The sequence below is a fragment of the Megachile rotundata genome, chromosome 12 (genome assembly GCF_050947335.1).
Source record: "Megachile rotundata isolate GNS110a chromosome 12, iyMegRotu1, whole genome shotgun sequence".
Lineage (NCBI taxonomy): Eukaryota > Metazoa > Arthropoda > Insecta > Hymenoptera > Megachilidae > Megachile > Megachile rotundata.
The window spans coordinates 3826288-3846877 of record NC_134994.1 but is presented as its reverse complement, the minus strand read 5'-3'; the positions used below and the strand labels follow the sequence as shown (position 1 = coordinate 3846877).

At 32.7% G+C, this 20590-nt stretch overlaps 1 protein-coding gene across 5 annotated transcripts in view; it reads right to left on the bottom strand.

Annotated features, from left to right (window-relative positions):
* Rbp6 (RNA-binding protein 6) overlaps nucleotides 1-20590 on the bottom strand; it is a 1376067-nt gene that overhangs the window by 767262 nt on the left and 588215 nt on the right. For all 5 annotated transcript variants that reach the window (XM_076538305.1, XM_076538303.1, XM_076538302.1 and 2 more), the window contains one exon: nucleotides 12807-12888. In XM_076538305.1, coding sequence (XP_076394420.1) covers nucleotides 12807-12888 — 82 coding nt within the window. Of the gene's footprint in view, nucleotides 1-12806; nucleotides 12889-20590 lie in introns of those variants that run through there.

Sequence of the window (20590 nt, the reverse complement as noted above, 5' to 3'; positions counted from 1 at the left end):
TTGATAATTGGAAACTATCTTACTTCCTAAATTAGAAAATTCACCAGCACAACTCAACAAGTGGTTGATCCTCTTTTCTCTTTACCGTCATTTTTCTTATGCAAGTATACTATGGTCCTCAACACATATATTTTCCATGAATACAAAAATTCTGTGTACATTCTACATGTGCAAACATTCACAATTTATTTATAATTTTTAATCATATCAATTTACATAAAAAAATATACAAATTTTACATAAAGTTACATAAAAAAATACAAATTTAAATGTGATTTCTTAAATCATATTTTAATGTTATCGCACAAAATACAACTATACTCACAAACGTACACAAAAATCTGCAAACACCCAAGATCACGATTAAAAATTTTCCAAAACTCATGTTCGTACAGAATAATCTCTGTAAATCACGTTCATAATTGAGAACCCGTTAAAAATATCGCAGACTGAAATTCTCGGTCCAATATTTTCCGACATCGAATATCCAGTGAACTTCACTGCATATCTTTACCTCATCGTCGGAAAAAATTCCAACTTGCCAAGACCGCAACCTTCAAATTGAATGAAATTTCCCAACAGAGATCGTAAAACGTTCTCCAGATACCTGAAGCATATTCACGATTGAAGCTCCCTTTAGAAACGTCGAAGAGCGGAATTCGTAATTGCCGTTGGACTTCGGGGTTATCCCCAGGAACGGAGGCAGCCATGACAGAAGAAACGCGAATAGAAAAGAGGGTCCGCGTTTCGATTCTGCCGGCTTTATTTCCGCATAATAAGCGGGTGTGAATAGGCACGGCTGTTGCTTTTGCTTTATAACTCCGGCTCAAGTAAGTTGTCCCGTGTTTCGTTTTGTTGTCCAGCTGCATCCTGTCCTCGTCGTTCCTCCGCTTCCGCCGCCTCTCTTTTCCTCGCCGGTTCTCGCGGGAATGAAAGGAATGAATAATTAGAGAGAGAGCCGGCCCGGACGGCTGAAAGTTTCTGGCCAATTAATTAAACGGAGAAGAGCAAGGCAGCAGAGAGTAACCGGCGCTAGAGCAAACGGGACAGGATAATTTAAAGAGTTGCGCGACAATTTGACTGTGATTATCGCTGTACAATCCCTTTAACAACACGGCGTTATAGAAACGCGCCAATTAGCGGCGTAGTCTGGCGTTAATGAATTTCAGATACCGTGTAAGGCAATAGAATACCGAGATAAACGTTCACGGAAATAATTCACTGTTCGTCCGTTGCGATTCGAGCGACTCCGAGGATACTAATGATTCCTCTTGTTGCCCGATCATGAATTCTGTAATCTGATGTTACTCGCTGTTCGTTCCGCTATTTACGCAATCTGTGTCTACTCGTGGCCAATTTCTGGATAGTGTTGAATCACGAGCACAGCTTGAGAGCTTCTATTAGCGTTAGAGCACTGCTTGAATTCCTGAACCGTTTATATTTATAGTTTTTCTCCTGTTGCTCCACGTTCTCGTAATTGCTCTATTGAAACAAAGGAGTACCACTGGGGTTAGAGATAGCGCACAAAGAAACGTGGAGAGCGTGCGAATTCTTTCCACGTTAAGCTGATACTGAACATTCGTAGGAAGCTTGTGAAGAATAATTAAAATGCTATGTAAGAGCGTTGATAATGCTTTTCCTTCTTTCATTATTATGAACCTGATGCAAAATTAAATCGATGGGTTATGTATGTAATCAATGTAGACTCGAGGATAATGTTTTAGAGGCTTTTGTGATTCTTCACTTGCATTACATTTAAATACGAATTTTTTAAACCTATTTCATTTTTGTTTGTCTACTAGATTCATAAAAGAGAACTCTATATGCCTCAAACATGTTATTCACTTATTACATCAAATTCTGTTCGATCCATTATGTTAAGCAGACATTTCAGATATTGTGAATTCCGAGCCGACACAGTTGTCTTGATAATTCATTACATTCGTCGTGTTGTACTTAGGGTAATGCTCTTCACGAAGTGCCATGCTTTCATGATTCACGCTTACGCTGTGCGAGCAGGAAACAGACGGTTTTCCTTTTGATGTATCCTCGAATGACTTGTGATCAAAGCTTGGTATAAACATGCAACTAGCAGGAATGCTCGGCGCGCCGAAACCGCCATCACGGTTCGCTAGTTGGGGAATTAAGTCCCGGACACTTTGACATATTACTTGACACTGAAACGGAAATAAGAAGGATAAGGCGTGGATATCATCACAGCGAATCTGTTTTGTTATGATTCGATGACGTATTGCCTCGTTACTCAGAAAATCGTGTCACTTTGTGAGTTTTCGCTGGATATTCTCTTAACATTACTTCTTTGGCACTTTAACTATGAAAAAGTATTTAAAATTATTGAGTTAAATTTTTGAAATTTTAAGGTTCTCAGATTTTTAAATTTCTGTTTTATTTTTTAAATTTTAGGTGAAGAAGTCTTAGAGTTCTCGAATTCTTAAAATTTTAAATTCTCAAATTGTAATTTCCCAAACTGACAAAGTTTAAAATTTTCAATTTCCTAAACTGACAAATTTTAAATTTTCAAAATTCCAAACTGCAATACCTCTGAATACTTAAACTTCAAAATTCTGAAATATTAAATTTCCAAATTTCCAAACTTTTAAATTCCCAAATTCACAAATTCTAACTTTTTCAAATTTCTAACTCTCCAGATTTTCAAATTCTCATATACGCAAATACTAATACTTCCAAATTTTCAACCCTCCAAATCCATAAACATCAAAATATTTAAATTCCCAAACACGTAAATTCCGTGTCCTTAAACCTAAACATTTCCGAATTTTAAAAAGCTTTTAAGCAGTCATCGTACTTCCATTCCACAGAAATATTCGATTAAAAATGAAAGAAATTTTCCTTTCAAGTAAAGAGTTCCCTATCGCACTTAAAAACTTAAAACAAGCTTGTTGTTCAAACGTAACTGGAGCAAAGTATCGCGTGATTCAAGGATTTCTCGAATGATATCCACTTTCGAAAAGCACTTTGCACTTCAAATTCAACCCATTCCCCTAGCTGTTGCTATACACAACCACCTGTGCTGGCTCGACGCACCCTCTTGGTCGATCTCGCCCCTACTTTCGACCCTTGTCGTCGTCGCGTTCGTTGTCGTCCCCTCGTTTCCTCCACTTAAAAACCGGTAATTACTCTGATGCCGGTATTTAACGTTCGTATCGTCGTGTGGATTTTCTGTTTGCCACCGTCGAAACTATTGCTCTCTTACCTACGAAATAGCTACTCCTGACGGACCACTTCTACGTAGGTACAAATAATTAAATTGTTACAAGATTACCGAGTATCACGACAGCGATTGCTATTGAAATTTTGTCTGCAATTATGGCTACTTTTCAATCGGCTGCTGAGATATTATTAAGGTAAAATTGTACTAATTTTGTGGGAAATCGAATGGAGAGTATACAGCTATATGTATGTAGAAGAAATGTGATTTCTATTTATATTTTGTGGAATGATCAAATCTTTAGATTTGGAGATTTCTAATTTTACAAACTTAGTTTTTTCATTAGAATTTTAATTTTTGGCTTATGTTTTGAAATTCTTTTTCAGATTTTCATATGCAAAAATATAGATTTAAAAATTTATATATTTATGATTTTACAAATTTTTGAAATTACTAGTTCACAAGTTTTCACATTTCAAGGTCCATAGATTTCCAATTACTTATACTTCCATATTTCTAATTTAAGAATTGTCAGATTTTTATGTTTATAAATTTTTACATTTCGGAATCACCGCATTACTAACTCCCAATATTTCCAAATTTCTGAATATTTAAGTTTAATAATTTTTAGTCTTTTTAATTTATAAAATTTCAAATTGCAGAACTTAGAAATTCACAGCTTTCCAAGTTTAAAAACTATGACATATTTAAACACAGATATTAAGGAATGTATAGTCCTTCAAATATTTAAAATATAGATAGCTAGACATGCCCAAGCCAATGTTTAAATATGAATATTTATTTAGAAATTTATAAACCTCCAATAAAGGTAGATATTTAAAAATTTACAAATCTACAAATATATCAATATCGTCATTTAAAACTGACTAAATTTTAAAATTTTTGCAAATTATGTAACTGACAACGAAGCTTCAGAACTAAGCACGTCGTAGTGACCTTGAATCTCAGTTTGCGAAGAAGCTTGCAAAACACGTGTTTGTCCATTGTGTGAAATTCCTTCGTTATCGTAGAACAATGATTGTTGGGTAGTAAGTGAAAAATAAGCAGAAACGTCACGATCAGCTGGGAGAAATCGAGCAAAGAACATGGAGTGTTAGTTGTTTCGCGAGTCATGTCACGCGAGAGTCGTAATGAATACATTAGTGGAGCAATAAACGGTGCAAAAGCATTATGGTTCCGGATAAAGTTCGTAACTACTGAGAATAAATGAAATGAAAGCGCTTTGAGCTCGAGATACAGCCTCGATTTAAACCGATGACGCCGACGACGTCTTTTGTAGTGCATTTTTGAGTTAATCTTCCGAAAAGAGCGAAACTTTATCGTATTCCACGAATTACTTTAACTTATTCTAAACATTTGGAAATCCACTTTCCACTTGGTGAAATGTAAGTAGGTATTGTGATGGTAGTTGGAAATTGCAGAACTTTCGTATCTCGAATTTTCACTTCGAACTCTCTGCATCCCACATTAACCTAATTCGATATATGATACGTTTCGAAGACTACGCATTTACGTAGGCACGTAATGTATGAAAGAAGGAGGTGGGTTAATGGCTCTTTATCGAGCGAGTATTTATTGAACGACTATTTATCAAGTGGTTATTTGTCGAGCAATCATTTATCAAACAGTAAGTAAAGTTGAAACGAGATATAAATTTTTCAACAAATATATGGTAACTTTCAGATGTGAGAAAATGCTGTGTAATTTAATGAACTTTTACTGTCTTATATTAAAGAGAACTATGAGACAGATTATAGTATAATTAAATCAAGGGAGCTTGTATTTATAAAGATGCATAATTGCATTGTATACATAATTCTTCAAATCATCAACTGTGTTAATATTGTTGGATTTCATGCAAAATAACAAGTGTATGTAAGTTAAACCATCTAATCGTTTTGAGAAATCTAATTCGTTAAGTTCTTTATTATGGCTACTCTCTGAATGCACTAATCATTAATGTATTTTTTACAGTATTGTATTAAAATAGTATTCACGTGTTTCCAAACATATTTGAAGAAAAATATAAATAGACCAGGTGATCTTTTAGAAGCATCTACATATAGAGAAAAATGTATTATATATTCTAAACAAACATATAATGAAAAAGATACTTTAATAAAGGACCTCCACAAGCAAACAAATAATAATTAGAACATGTGCAATAATCCATAAGAGAAAACATGATATTTAATCTTGTAATACTACACATGATGTTAAATCTAGTTGTTAAATATACATACCTTGTGAAAAATGTCAAAAATTGTCAAAATAAGCAGCTCAATTCATTAAACCGAGTTCGACATAAGACTATTTGATTTCATCGATCCGAAAGTTCCTTTAAGCTATTTAAAAATCAGTAAGGGAAGCTAGAAAAACAGTAAGGGAGAATTACGTGAATGTTGTAGGTGTCGAGAGTCTCTGTAAAACGAACACGTTCCAGGTTTAAGGAGACGCTGAGAAGCGTTGAGAGGATAGCATTATTTATAGACGCGTCAGTCTTCGTCTTGTCAATCATTCTCGCCATTCAGTATTAGCCGATGTTCCCGCTCACCTATGTCAAGAAATGGGGCGGGAATTTCCAGAAGCCACACGTGCCAATGACGTCATCGATATGTATGGAAGATTATTTTAGTTTCCCCGACGAAAAACGATCGTTCGCAACAACTAGAGCAAGAAACAAGCGGATTCTGAAAATGGCCGATAAATTCGCGTTAGTTAATACGCTCTTAAACTTTGCGACCTCGTCGTGACACCACCGCGGATACCGATGTTTTTTACGCCAATAAATTTCACAGGTTTCACTGACAACCGAACAGTTTTACGCCTTCCGCTCGATACATGCAAACGCTGAGCGTTTTCGAGAGAGAACAGGTAATATTTCGGGAGGACACCGCGACGTTGAAAAGCACGAGTATTTGTCAACACGAGCATCTACATGAACTTACAGTTATTTGTAACTTCTAGAATTAGAGTAGAGAGTAGATTTTGATGATGTTTAGAGAATGCTTAGTCTTTGAAGATAAACGAGAGTTGGTAGAATTGAAACTATGAGACTAAGTTCAAAGACATTAAAATAGAATGTGTAATAAATACAAGTACAAGCGATTCAGCATAGATGTACATTATTTGCAGAATTTGAGAAGCTTTTGTTATATGTAGTACGGGAAGAAGTATGGACAGAAAATTTGTAAGAAATGTAGGTTTTTGATATGAATTCAAGGCAACTGAAAGAGAAAATTTACAAATTTTAATTTTAAATTTAAAAATCTAAATTAAAGACTGATAGTTCGATTTATTCCACTATTATTAACAATTTGTGTACTTGTAATACACATGTATTTAAAAGTATAAAGTTTTATAATATATATTTGTCACTTGTTATATTAGAAACAATTGTGTATTGTAAATTATAAATAATTTTCTTAAATATATAAAAGCTACTTAATAAAAAACAGGTAAATATTGTAACAATTGTTTACTAGATTTATCGAAAGTGAAATTAGTAACTAAAAGATTTTACATAATTATGAAAGCCACACAAAGTATTAATAGTAATAATTGTTAGTTAATTGGTTTTTGGAATATTGGAAATCAAGAAAGATGGAGAAAGAAACATGAAGATTTAGAAAATTGGACACTTAAAAAATTGGGATAAGAAAATGTGGTAAAATAACAATTAAAAAATCTGGGAACTCGAAGATTTGAAAGGTTGTCTTTAAACTTGATAATTTCTAAATTGAGGAATTCGGAAATTAGAAATTCGAAATTTTATAAAATTAGAAATTTGGACATTTTCAAATTAGAGAATTCTGATATTTATAAATTTGAGTATTTAGTAGTTACAAAAGACCACATTCTGTACCAATGCAGAAAAACCGAACCTCAAAGACAAAAATATAAATTAACCTTTTAGGTACGACGCGCCACTATAGTGGCTTTCATAATTGTTGTACACTTCTTTTTTCTTTACATCGATTTATAACAGTGCAAATAAAACAATAGATAGACAAAATAGGCAGTCAGGTATAAATTATTGCTTTTTCCTTAAATAAATATACCATTTGTTTTTTCTAACATGTCCTTATACATTGTTAGAGTCTCTAACCCCAAAATGCCACATGAAAATAGAAAACAAAGGGCAATTTCTGACAATTCAGAATCCGACTCGGAAATCGAAAATAAAATCAATAGAAATATGCAGGGTATGAAGAAGATAAAAAGAATAAGATACAGCGATCAAATACTTCATTTGAATGTTCTCGTGCATAGAACGGGATTGCCCGTCACACTTTGCAGTGTTATATCGATAATACATCGTTCACGTCAGACCCTGCCGTCCAGGGAAATACCCACACGCAGAATTCGGCCGTACCTAAAAGGTTAAAGCCGGATACAGCTCTCACAGCCAAAGACCACATAAGAAACACTATAAACTTCCTGAAAGAAACCAACATGTACAACAAAATATAGTACCCAAGCATACAGCCGTCGCCAATGACCACGCAGTTGACGCGACGTTAAACACTTATGAAGAAGAAGAAGAAAAGTTGTAGATTTAAAAATTTTTTAAGTTACAAATTTAAAAAGTTATAAATTTGAAGCTTTATGAATTTAACAAATTGGAAATTTGAGAAATTGGTGATTTGAAAATTTGATAATTTGAAGGTACAAAAATTTGAAAATTTGATGATTACAAAATACGAAAATTAAAAAATTTGATATTTAGAAAATACGAAAATTTAAAAATTAAAAAACGTCAGAATTCGAAAATTAAAAAACTGTCAATCCTACCTTTATATAAACCTTCCAACATTCTAAATTAATTCATAAAAAAACAAAGATTCCACGAAACGCATCTCAGCAATCCCAGATAAAACTGCAGTTATTTGATGTACATAGTGATACATGCATATTCATAAATAACTCCAATTCATATGCAAATTGAGATTCAAATACTTTTGAAACTTCAGTCACTCTTGTGCCGCTGCAGGAGCACAACTGAATTAGTTACGAACATCAATTTTCCAATTTAATTTTTCAATTTATTCTAGCATATTATTAATGTTTATTAGAATAATACTTAAAATTGATTTATCATTTGATTAACAGACTTAGCGTATAGTAATAGTAAGTATTTATAACAACAATGATTAAGTTTCCAAGTTTAAACTTTCACCATGAACTTTTAACACAATATTTAACTTTTATTTTGCTATTTGTTTTTTGGATTGTTTAATTGTATAATTAATAATCATTGATAGCTACGTATTAATATTTTGTTTTATTTAGAAGTATGGGAGTATGAGGTTTTTAAAATTTGGGAATTTAGAAAATTGAGAATATGTGAACATAGGCTATTGAAAATTTGGAATTTTGGAATTTTGGAAGATTAGATATTTAGAAACGCAAAAATTTTCAAATTTACAAAATTGGGAACTTGAAAGAGTTGCAAATTGGTGATTTGAAAATTGGACAGTTCCTTAATTTGTGAATTTAAAAAATTAGACGATTTTGAAATATATAAACGTAAAAATTGCTGATCAGAAAGTTTGAAAATTTCAAAATTTTGAAATTTGAAGAGTTAAAAACTTGAAGATTTGTAGAGTTTCAGATTCAAAAATTTGGAAACATGAAAACTTGTAATCAAAGCTGGTAATTTCTGAATTTAGGAATATGAAAAGTGAAGATTTGGCACTTTAATGTTTTAAAAATTTGGAAATTTAGGAACTTAAAAGTTCGTCAAATGAGCAGGATGAATATTAGTTCCACTATACTGAGTTGCAAGAAAACAAATAAAAATGAAACGATTATAATCTAAATAATTATTACAGTCTCTGGTTATACCATAATCTGGTTATACATATAGACACTTCAACGACCTGTTATACACGCCGTTATCACTCCCTTACCATTATACCGCAAAAAAAACACTAAAACCTTGACATAAAATTCAAAAACTACTATCATTTCCTCGCATATGTCCAACCTATATCACATGGCCATCTTAACCATAGCAGCTAACACGTTAAGTACACACCCGCCTTATTATCCATTCCTGCATCAACGTTACAAACCCACAGAAAAAATAGCCACTCAAAGCATCTAATTGGAAGAAGGACACACGCAAGTATAATTGCAGGAATCTTCGCTAAGTCGTCGCGCAACGCGCTTATAGGCGTCCAACACGCGCAGCGTATTTGGAGATAGTAGGGTCAGATGCGTTAGCCAAGAATAGACTTATCAGCCAGATAAATGTGACAACGAATGCGAGCTAGCTCTACCTGTACGAGCCACGATGCGATCCCAAGCGCCCATTATTTCCTTTCGCTATCTACCGCAGATGCATCGCACTTACCAACTCGCCGCTCGCTGCACCAGATAGCCCGCTTGCATCTGTGCGCGAGCGGATTTCGTGCCTGTTATCCCTTCCCGCATCTATCGCAGGACATTATCCTAAACAGTCCGACCGACTCGAAAATAGGTTATCGGCTCGGCTTGGAAATTCGATTAGCAATTTCCCGGAGATCCTCCGGCCTGGACAATCGTTGTTTACTAGAGAATGAATTCGCGGGCGGTCTTTTTACTTCGAGAAGTCTACTGCTTAATGCTTGTTTGCGATCTGAGCTTGAGAAACTAGGAGCAATTAACCAGTTAACTGTGGCGATATTTTTGTAAAGTGTGCACCAGTGTGTGTCGCGATAATCAAATCCATCTCAAATCATTTATATTTTTTATTTGTTTATTTCATTTCGTGTTGACCTCTAAACATTTTAAACATATTACAATTTACGAATATAATTTAGTTTTCGCAAAAATTACAATTTAAATATCACATTGTAACAAAATTTTACGCATGACGTATATAGTTGCCATGACACAAAATTCTGCCACATCTCCATGACGGATATAATCGTCAGACACACTTAACTGGTTTGTTAGGACTTGTCAACGCATGGCTATGTGCGGATTTGTTTTGTTTCTCCCCCGACTCTCTCTCTGTCCTGATATAGAATGTGCGCCGCGTGTCTTTTTCACCTTCTTGATATAATAAACTAATTCAGTGATATAAAGGTAATATTAATTTTATTTAAACCCATAATTCTAACATGGTTAATGGCGGAATTCTTCGATAATTGATGTGAGTAGATATTGGGTATACGGGTGAGGATTATACGTAAGTTTTGAAGGTGAAAATTTGAATTACGAGTCTAATCAAGGTTACTCAATAATGACATGGAATTTGACTGATTTAGTCAAATTTATACTGTGGAATTTATTTTTTAAATGATGATGTATTTTAACTGGGAAATAGAAGTACATGTAATTTTATATCAATGAAGTATTAGTTAGGATATTTTTATAAATGAAATACAAATATAGTATATTTTGAGACCACGAGAAAAAATGTAAAATAATGTATACGTAAATATGCAAACACAAGTATAAAATTGTTACTATCATATTTTATTATATAAAGACGAAAAATGGAAAGAAGATTGTTAAGATGTAAATTATGAAATATAAAAAATTAATTTTTTTTTATCTTTCCATATTACCTAGTTAGAATATTAAATACTTAAATATCTTAACATATTTAAAACGCATATTTGACACCTTATATTTTGTTCTAAGTACATTTATAATTTTATAAATTCCATTTCTCAGTAAATATTTTACTTCTAGCAGTTGTTAGTAGCAACATAAGTTATATTGCTAATGAAATAGCATAAGTTATAATTTTATTATGTATCTAAAAAGTAATTAATACAATGCAATATTTATAATGTAAGATATATTGCTAATTACATATTTTAAATTATAGTTGCGTTATCTAAAAGATAATTAATATAGTGCAACATTTATTTATTTAATAAAATGTTAAGTACTATATAATATCAAGTACTATATGCAGTACAAACTACAAAATGTATGAATGAATCTTTGGACCAGTTTTTCTAAACCTAAATATGAATTTTTGAAAAATTCATATAGAAATTCATTTAAATATAGAATTAATTGATATCTTATATGATACGTCATGGTGTATCGTATATGATATATGTTATCATACATGAAATATCATGCTGACATATATACCATATCGTACATGATATATCATAGCGTATTAGAGATGATATATCATGGTGTATCATATGTGATGTATCATTCATGGAATATCATAGTCTATCATATGTACTGTGTTAAACATGAAACATCGCGGCGTATACAGGGTGTTACCTGTAACGCTACTCACGATTTTTCTCCCACTTGCAACCACCTTACGAAAAAAAGTTTAGAATAAAATTTGCAAGGTATGAAGTGCACAATAGATATTAGTAAAGCAAATTTTGAAAACAGTTTGTTCTCTTGGCAAAGTCAAGGTTACCTTGGGTTTCTTAAATAGGAACATACATTTTTTTTTATTCATAGCTTTAGAGGACATCGAGACGAATTCGAAACATATATTACATTATATTTTTATTAACATATTACTCGATTTACAGAAGTGGAAAAATGTAAAGTACTTAGCTTTTGACTTTGGTAGGGTAACCATTATTTGGTTCCAAAGAGATCATTGAATGTAAACACGTGACTAGAATATAAGAAAAATACACTTTATTTAATTACATGTTCAAAATGTAACATATGCCGCCTTCCATCACATAATATTCCAGTCTTTTACTTCACATTTCCACTTCTGTAAATCGAGTAATATGTTAATAAAAATATAATGTAATATATGTTTTGAATTCGTCTCGATGTCCTCTAAAGCTATGAATAAAAAAAATTGTATGTTCCTATTTAAAAAACCCAAGGTGACCTTGACTTTGCCAAGAGAACAAACTGTTTTTAAAATTTGCTTTACTAATATCTATTGTGCACTTCATACCCTGCAAATTTTATTCTAAACTTTTTTTCGTAAGGTGGCTGCAAGTGGAAGAAAAATCGTGAGTAGCGTTACAGGTAACACCCTGTATATGATGTATCATATATGATATATTATAGTATATATACAATATATCACGTAACTTTCATAATATACATAGTGCATCATATATGATATGCTCTACAATATATCATATATCAAACTCACATTCAAAGGCATCGATACAATTTTATAAAAGCACTTTCACGATGGTTATCGCTGTGCAATAACAGACTAATTCAATAAGTTATTAGAATAAACCACAATCGTTTATGGTTTTTTAATTCGGAGCATGATTACCATAATGATCGGGAATAGAACGCAACTTGTACGATTGCGGTGGAAAGGAAACGCGAGCACGCGAAGCTGGAATTTCGTTATGCCGCTAATAAGAGGTCTAGGAATTCATGGTCGACCGTCAAGTACTCCCATAATTCAGGATCAAAAGGGAACAACGTTCCATAAAACCTCGGTAAGATAAGCAACCGTGAATACTCACGTTGCTATTAAAAACCCTCGATGCTCCTCAAATTACTGTCCTAGTAATACGTAAAAAGCATCGATAAGGGCTGGTGATAAATTTGATACACGTATCGTGTTTTTGATGTAGGAAGGTGAACATTTTTTAACCACCGTGATGCTCGTTTCGTAAAATATGTGACTTACCTTGATCGTCGCGTGGTGGGATCTTTCATGACCATGACTTCTGTGATGTCCCCATACTTGGTGAAGTACTCCCTGAGGCTCTCTGAAACGAGAAAACGATCGTTGATTCATCGCAGTTCTGATAAGTCTGATAAATTTGACGAAATAGCTACTGAACGTGATGGGATAAAGTACAATAGTGTTCAACTTATGCTTTCGGTTAGAGGCAAGTGCAAACATTATTCTCATTTTTATTCTTGTATACGTATTCTTACACAGTACGTGTGATAATTTAATACGTAGAGACAATAAAGATTAAATAACTCTTTGAGGAACATGATTACTATGAAGATAAAATTCAAGTTATGCACAATTACTTCAATATAAAAAACTGAAAAAAATGTTAATCTCAATTATTTAACATAACTTCATCTTTTCGAGTTAAAATTATCTCTCCATGTATAAAAAGGTAAGCAAAAGGCGAAACAATTTTAATTGGACATTCATTTTTAATGACTTTATTTCATATTTATTCAGTAATTTGAATTCGTAAAATTTTATCTCGAATTCGTTATGATGTATGTATTCATGGTGTATTCATTATGATGAATTTATGTATTTATATTAACAAAATTTCTTATTAATTATTTAATTTATATTACTGAAGTATTAATAAATTATGTTTATATTAATAGAAAATGTAATTTCTTCCTTTCATATACAAAATATATGTTTTACCAGGTTCACTAGTTAATATGTTTATTTCATATTTTTATAGTTAACAGATTAAAAATAAATTACTAAAAATCATAATAAAAAATGTATAAAGATATTCAATTATTTCTTTCTAATCAAATTAATATAATAAAAATATATATGAATATTATAATATTAATTGATTAATTGGATAAAATTCATTACTTTTTATATTATTATGTATTATTACACACCCAGAAAATAAAAATCAAACATAATCATGCTAAAACACACTAAATTTATTTGAAATGCATCATAAAATCAACTAATAAAAGATATCATTCTGTTACAATAGAGTTTGATAAATTATCAGTCACTTAGAAGACCTGAATTTTCAAAAATAATTATTAAAATAATTATTAAAACAACAAATCCTAATAAGTCACTAATTATGTAATAAGAATTAAATGGAATTATATAAGTATTATTTATTGAACAGATGGATTGAGTTTCACCTAACCTCAAAGAATGAAATACAAATAAAGAATAGAAACATGAAAGTCCACGAGTTAGTTGTAGGTATATTGGTGGACAGAATTGAAAGAGAAAAGAGTAAAAGAAAAGTGAACTTTTCGATGAGTTCTCCGTTGCAGATGATTTATTACTGTTGGTTATCTTCGTGAAAGGAGGGTCCATTTTCGGAACGCAGCCGAGCCGAGTCACCAATTACATGGAACATAATGAAACTACCAGACCATTTCGTGAATCATATGATACGAGGAAAATTTACGAGTGGCCGTTTCCTGTCGGTTATCGGCAACACCACGCTCATTACCTCTAACCTAAAGAATAATTTTAGCAAATCAGTCGCTTGTGGAGTTTTCGTTGAAGCACCGTTGGTGTGCCATTGCTAAGGAACTGAATTTCAGCGGTGAATAATTGCGAACCTCTTATCTGCTACCCGTTCAAAATCGCGTATGTATGCTCTCAAAACGGACCGGACCGTTTGTGAATCAAAGTAGAAACGCCGAAGCACGCGAACATAAAGATTATATTTATATGGGCAATTGTGATCTATGAGGGTATGCACTGATACATGGCACGCACTCGTGGGCATTCAATAGCCAATCTTGTAATTTCCAAGATTTTTATATATTTCTAAATTTTTTTCTATTAACGTTTCTAAACTTTTCAACGTTCAAATTGGTATATTTATTTTAATTTCCAAATTACCATATTTTTATGATTCTTAAATTCAAAATTGTCATATTTCTAAATTTTCTCATTTGCAAGTGATATATTTTTAAATTTGTACATTCGAAATTTTTTAACTTTGAAAACTTGTCAGATCTCAAAATTTTATTTCCATATTTCCAAATTTTACGATTTCCCAAATTTGCAAATTTAAAGTATTATACTTCTATATTAAAATTTTAAATCCTTGATTTTCTAAGTCTTTATACTTTTAAATTATATATATTTTTAAATTAACTTAACATCTAAATTCTTAAAGTTATCATCTCAAAAATGGGAAGAGGGATTCATAAAGTAGCATACTGAAAAATTACTGGAAAAAATTAACTACATTTTTCTTTACACCTATTTTAACTGATATTCTTAATTCATATGGACCAATATTCTTAGTTTAGTTTAACAGATATTTTTAGTTTTTCAGAACTTGGTTCTCCATCACAATCATTCCCATGAAATATTCCTAAATTAATAAACAATTTCTCCTGCATTTAAAAATAAATATCGGTCACAATAATTCATAAATTTTCCTATTTAACCTATTGCCAAGCTGGGGATACAAAATGTTTTTAATCAAACTATGAAATGTGCTAAATGCAACGTCGGTATTCGTAAATCCTAATTAGAATTATAAGATAACAATGTAAGTCGATGGCACCGAGCGTAATCCCTGTCATTTATGAACACGCTTCGTGCGTTTATAGGAGAGCTTTGGCTTAACTTAACCCCGCAGAAAATTAATCCCTCCTGATAGGTTAAGCTGCATCCTGTAATTAAGAAATATCTGATATCAAACTTTCTTGTTGTTATAAACGTATTCAATTCAGAACGCAATGGGATTCGAGATTTCGTTGCGAAATATCGCGTGGTATGTGGAATATTTCGTTCAAAAAGCGTACGAAAGGAACAAATAACATCCTTGAAAAGAAAAACGAGAAAAAATGGCGTGCAATTTTTTGATGTACAACGCTGAAAAATCAACGCACAGGATTCTCATCTACATCATGCGTACAAAGTACAAAACACTCTCTGTTAAAAATGTACCAGCATTTCCATACCTTCCATTTTTATACAAATTACAGTCGTTCATTAAATTTTTCGTGAGATTAAATTGAAATTGCCATACCATGAAATTACTATTTTGATTAAAATAAACAATAATTTCGTGTATATAACATATTTATTTGTATCTTGTTTCGCTTCGTTTTTTCTTTGAGCTGCACACTTTTTAAAGCTTCCTATTCTTTTCTTTTCCAGCAATTTGCTTAAGAATGTACTATTCTGTACTTTGCTTAAGGATGTATCTATTTTTCATTCTTTCCAACATGGTGAATTTATTCTTCTTCTTCTTGTTGGTGGAATTTGTATATAATTAGCAGTCAAAAAATATACAACCTAACAAGCAAAACAAAATACATTTAAGAGGCAGTACAAGTAATAGTAACGAGTAAAACACCAGTTGTAAAAATGAAAAACGCAGCTCAATAAAAATTCGAATAAAAATCCACATGATCTCAGGAAGTGAGAATACGTAAATTTGGCTCGTTAAGTGTTAATAAGATCCAGCAATTTATGTCGCATTCAATCAATCCCAAACATAGCCGAACATGTTCACGCTATCCCTCTGAGGAGTCACCCTGTTGACCTCCTTTGTAGGTATATATCAAAAGGGTGAAAACTTGGCCGCAGGCCAAAATGGACACGCTCCAAATATATATCTTACACCCTATCTAATTATACGCTATTTTATACAGATCGTTGTGAAGAGCTCGTAATACTTGGTAGTTACTTGCCTATTCGGTCGCAAACGGTCTTCGACTTCGATAAATTGCAGATATGCCATCGCGATACCCCGGCAAGGACAATATCGTACGTTTTCGGCCATCTTCTTTTGTTTGTTTCGTTCACATGATGCAAGAAACAGGGACATTCGGGATAAGAAAATATCGGCGCGAAGTTTAACATTGTTTTCGAATACAATCTTTGGGTAACTTTCTTCTTCGAGGGAGTGAGTCGAAGCACTCTTCAAAACACAATCGAGAAATAACGAAACCTATCAAGTTTTTACAGATATTCGGAGGAAAAAAGATTTCCCGTCGCTGCCTTAGCACTCGAGTCGTCCGTAATGAATTATCCGAGTATCTTATCAAATTTGATTGTTGTCTACTAATGGGGAAAGAAAAGGGAAGGACGAGGGCGAGAGGTTTGGCAAAGTGGAGTGCTTATTGTTTATTCAATAGATGGCGTTAATCAATGAATTATTGGTGTTCCCAGGTCATTAGTCGCTGAACACAACCCGTTTGGTAACGAGCTGTTCGCATAAATTACATCATCCTACGGAATTAATTAGTGATACTTAGTTAGTATTCTCGGAAAATTAAGGCGGCTCTCCTTTACCGGTAACTAGCGGCTGCTAACTAACGATGTCGAAGATATTTCTAGAATATGCTACCAAATCATTCTTTTATTTTATATTCTGCACACAACATTAATTAAACAAAATTTCTTCGGAAAAATATTTTTTGTTGATTTTCTCCTTTCATTAAACTTTTATTCTTTTCATAAAAACAAAATTCACTAGATTTTCCTTTGACATTCTTTCTTAACGAGGAAAATCAGTGAAACGTACAAAATTTTGATAAAGAAATTTTATTAAATAAGATAGTGAACGTTTCTATATTTCCTGTGACCGTTCTACATTGTAGAAATATAGGATCACAAAATGGCCGTTGATTGTTTGAAACGAATAAAAGCGGATTCTCGTTTTGCCACTTTTTTTCTTCGACCATTTTAGCTGTAATATCACTTTGCATCCCTACCGACTTTCCAACGTAAGACTTCGTCCTTACGAAGACTATGAAAATGTCGTTAAAGTCAAGGAAGTCTAGGCACATTCACGGACGCTCTTTTAATTTGTCTCGGATGTGGATTGATGGAAGCAATTACGTCGTTCCCGAGGAGACACTCTTAAAACGTTACCGTGACTCACGAAAATATACGGGCATTATTTCCTTAATTGTTCCCGGGTAGAACTTATTTTTCACGCGAGGATTCTCTATCGATGCACTCTTTCCTGTGCCATTCTGTTCGACGCAATGAATCTCGAGAAACAACTTTGTACTTCTTTTCCGTGAACGTGTTTTCTTTATTAAGGAAATAATAGCTATTCTAATAAATTCTTCTTGATACTAAGTAAAATTTTAATCTTTAGGTATAAAATTTGATAAATCTTATCAAGTTCTTAAACGGTGCAGTGTATATTAATTCGTGCTTCATTCAATAACATGGTATTTAAAAGAAATAATGTTAAGGATAAAAAGAAGGTTAATAAGGTTAGAAAAGTTAAAACAGTATTATTTTTCAAACAAGCACGATTAAACATTTCGTCCGATATTGCGATCTCTGAGCACCTATTATAATAAATTTACAATTCTTTACCCTTATTAGAAATTATAGCCTCAGTTTACTGTGCGTGAGTAACGAGGTCATATTAATCGCATAAATTTAGTGGCGTAAAACGTGCATCTGAAATGAACTTGTGTAACACGCATAAGCGAATAAATCAATGATGACGAATGAATTATTGCTTTACGTCAGTGTGTTCTTCGAGAGTTCCTGGGGCCCCCTCATGCGTCGGGGAAGGATCACCGTGGGGGTTTTTGCCGGTAAGAATCCGGCATAACCCCGCGCCCTCCCCCAGGGTGCGGGGTATCTTTCGAAGATTTCCCCCACGTTAAAAGAAAAAAAGGGTAGTGACATAATATCTTGATACTCGTTTAAAGTTAGTGGCAATTGATGAATTCTGACACAGCTAAAACGCATTGAGAGAATTAGTTCGAACCCTTATTTGCGTCACTGGTGCTTATTACGATTTTCTTCATTTTAATTTTTCTTTTGAATATATACGGAGAAACTTTAATTATTGTACAGAATCTTGATAGCATACAAGAGAGTTCTAAGTATATACAGAATGTTAATTCTAACTGCAATAAAGAGAATTTTGATTACTGAACAGAACGTTAATTCTGACTTTATACAAAAGAGTTTTTATTATTGTGTGAATGTTAGTTTTGATTATATATCAAAATTACTGCATAGAATGGTAATTCTGATTCCATACAAAAAATTTTGATTATATGCAAACTATTAATTCAGATAGTATATGAAAGAATCCTAATAAATATAATGTTCATTTTTATTGCACATAAAAAACTCTGATTACATAGAAAATGTTAATACTAATCAAATATAAAAAAATCCTGTTTAACTTATAATTTATGTAGGTCTCAAATTTTTTGCTACGAGAATACAACAGTCTAAATCCAAAGCGATCAAGTAAAAGACAGAAACAAGTAAAAAGGAATTTAAACATCTTAATCATTATTCGTTAAAAATAACAATGATGCAGTTACGAATCCTTATCTACTGCATGTTGTAATAAATTAACAGCGCGTTCTCTCACCTAACCTGTTAGATCAAGATCGCCCTCGTACAGAACCTCTTAACCCAATTCCATTCTCGAAACCCAGAACGTTTACGCATTATTCAAGACAAGCTCAGGGAATCCCTACCCATTTAATCTCCGGTGCTTAGACAATTTCCAGTCACGAACATTTGTATTCGCCGCAATCACAATACTATACCATCGTCGAAGTTCATCAGCTTGCTAACCTAAGCTCGTCAACGTGGACTCCATTTCCAGCTCAACGTGGATTTCAAGAAATCGACATTTTTGTTTACTTTCAAACAGAAGGTTGTAGTCAATTTGGACTCGATTTTTATGAAAATTAAAGCATCTTCGAGTTTTCATAACACCGACATTTTTGTTTACATTTAAAACAATAGTTTTTCATCAACTAAGATTCGACCTTTAAGAAAGTTATTTTTAAGCTTTTAAGAATATCAAGTTGCTTGTAACTGACTTCATGACGTATTGTTTAACAGATAAGGAAACCTCACAGTTGTTGAGGCACTGGTTTTAATATAACCTTAAATGAACTGTAACAAAGAGAATTATACTAAGTTGAAACTGAAGAATGACATACTAAGTTTAATATAACGTATTCAATTTGTAGAATAATATTTAATAATTAAATATAATGCATGAAATTTATTAACAAAATATTACTGGGTATAATTAATGAATTGCAACACAAAGATGAAACTTCTCAAATTACAAAATTCTCACGTCTTTTCCTCTCAAACTCTCACAAAGCAATGCCCTCTCAGCTTCTTCTCAAAACATTCAATCGCACCAAAAAGACAATCTTCTAGCAACCTTCATTACATGCAAACTTCAATCATACCATACGCAAGCTTCATTCATATTATGCACCCATGTCAAACACACACATACCATACAATTACAAAGTACACACACACCACAAATAAATGTATTATAGTAAGTGATGGTTCAATCTTTTGGGTGATATTGTACGTACAGTACAATATTTTGGAGGATAAACAAGGAATTAAAAGGAGAGAATAAATGAAAATGTATTCTATAAGTAATTAAAAAATACATTTGAAAATGTCAGTTAAGTTATATTTGGCTGTTGAAAGTAGCGTAACTTCTTGAATCGTTTAACCATCATCCAATCCCTTTTTCAGCGCTGACGCACATAACACGTCATGGCCATCACAGGGTGAAAGAAAGCCACAGGTGTTACCGACAAGCGACACGTTCACTTAGCGATCGTACTGGCGTGGTAAACGATTTGCAATCGTTAATCTCGTGCGAATTAGCAACACGTTGGGTGCAGAGTACACTTGACGGGCATAAATAACTCAGGGAATTATTTTATCAACGGGAAGAGGTGTTGTCGACAGGGACGTCAAGCGACATTGCCGAGCCCGAG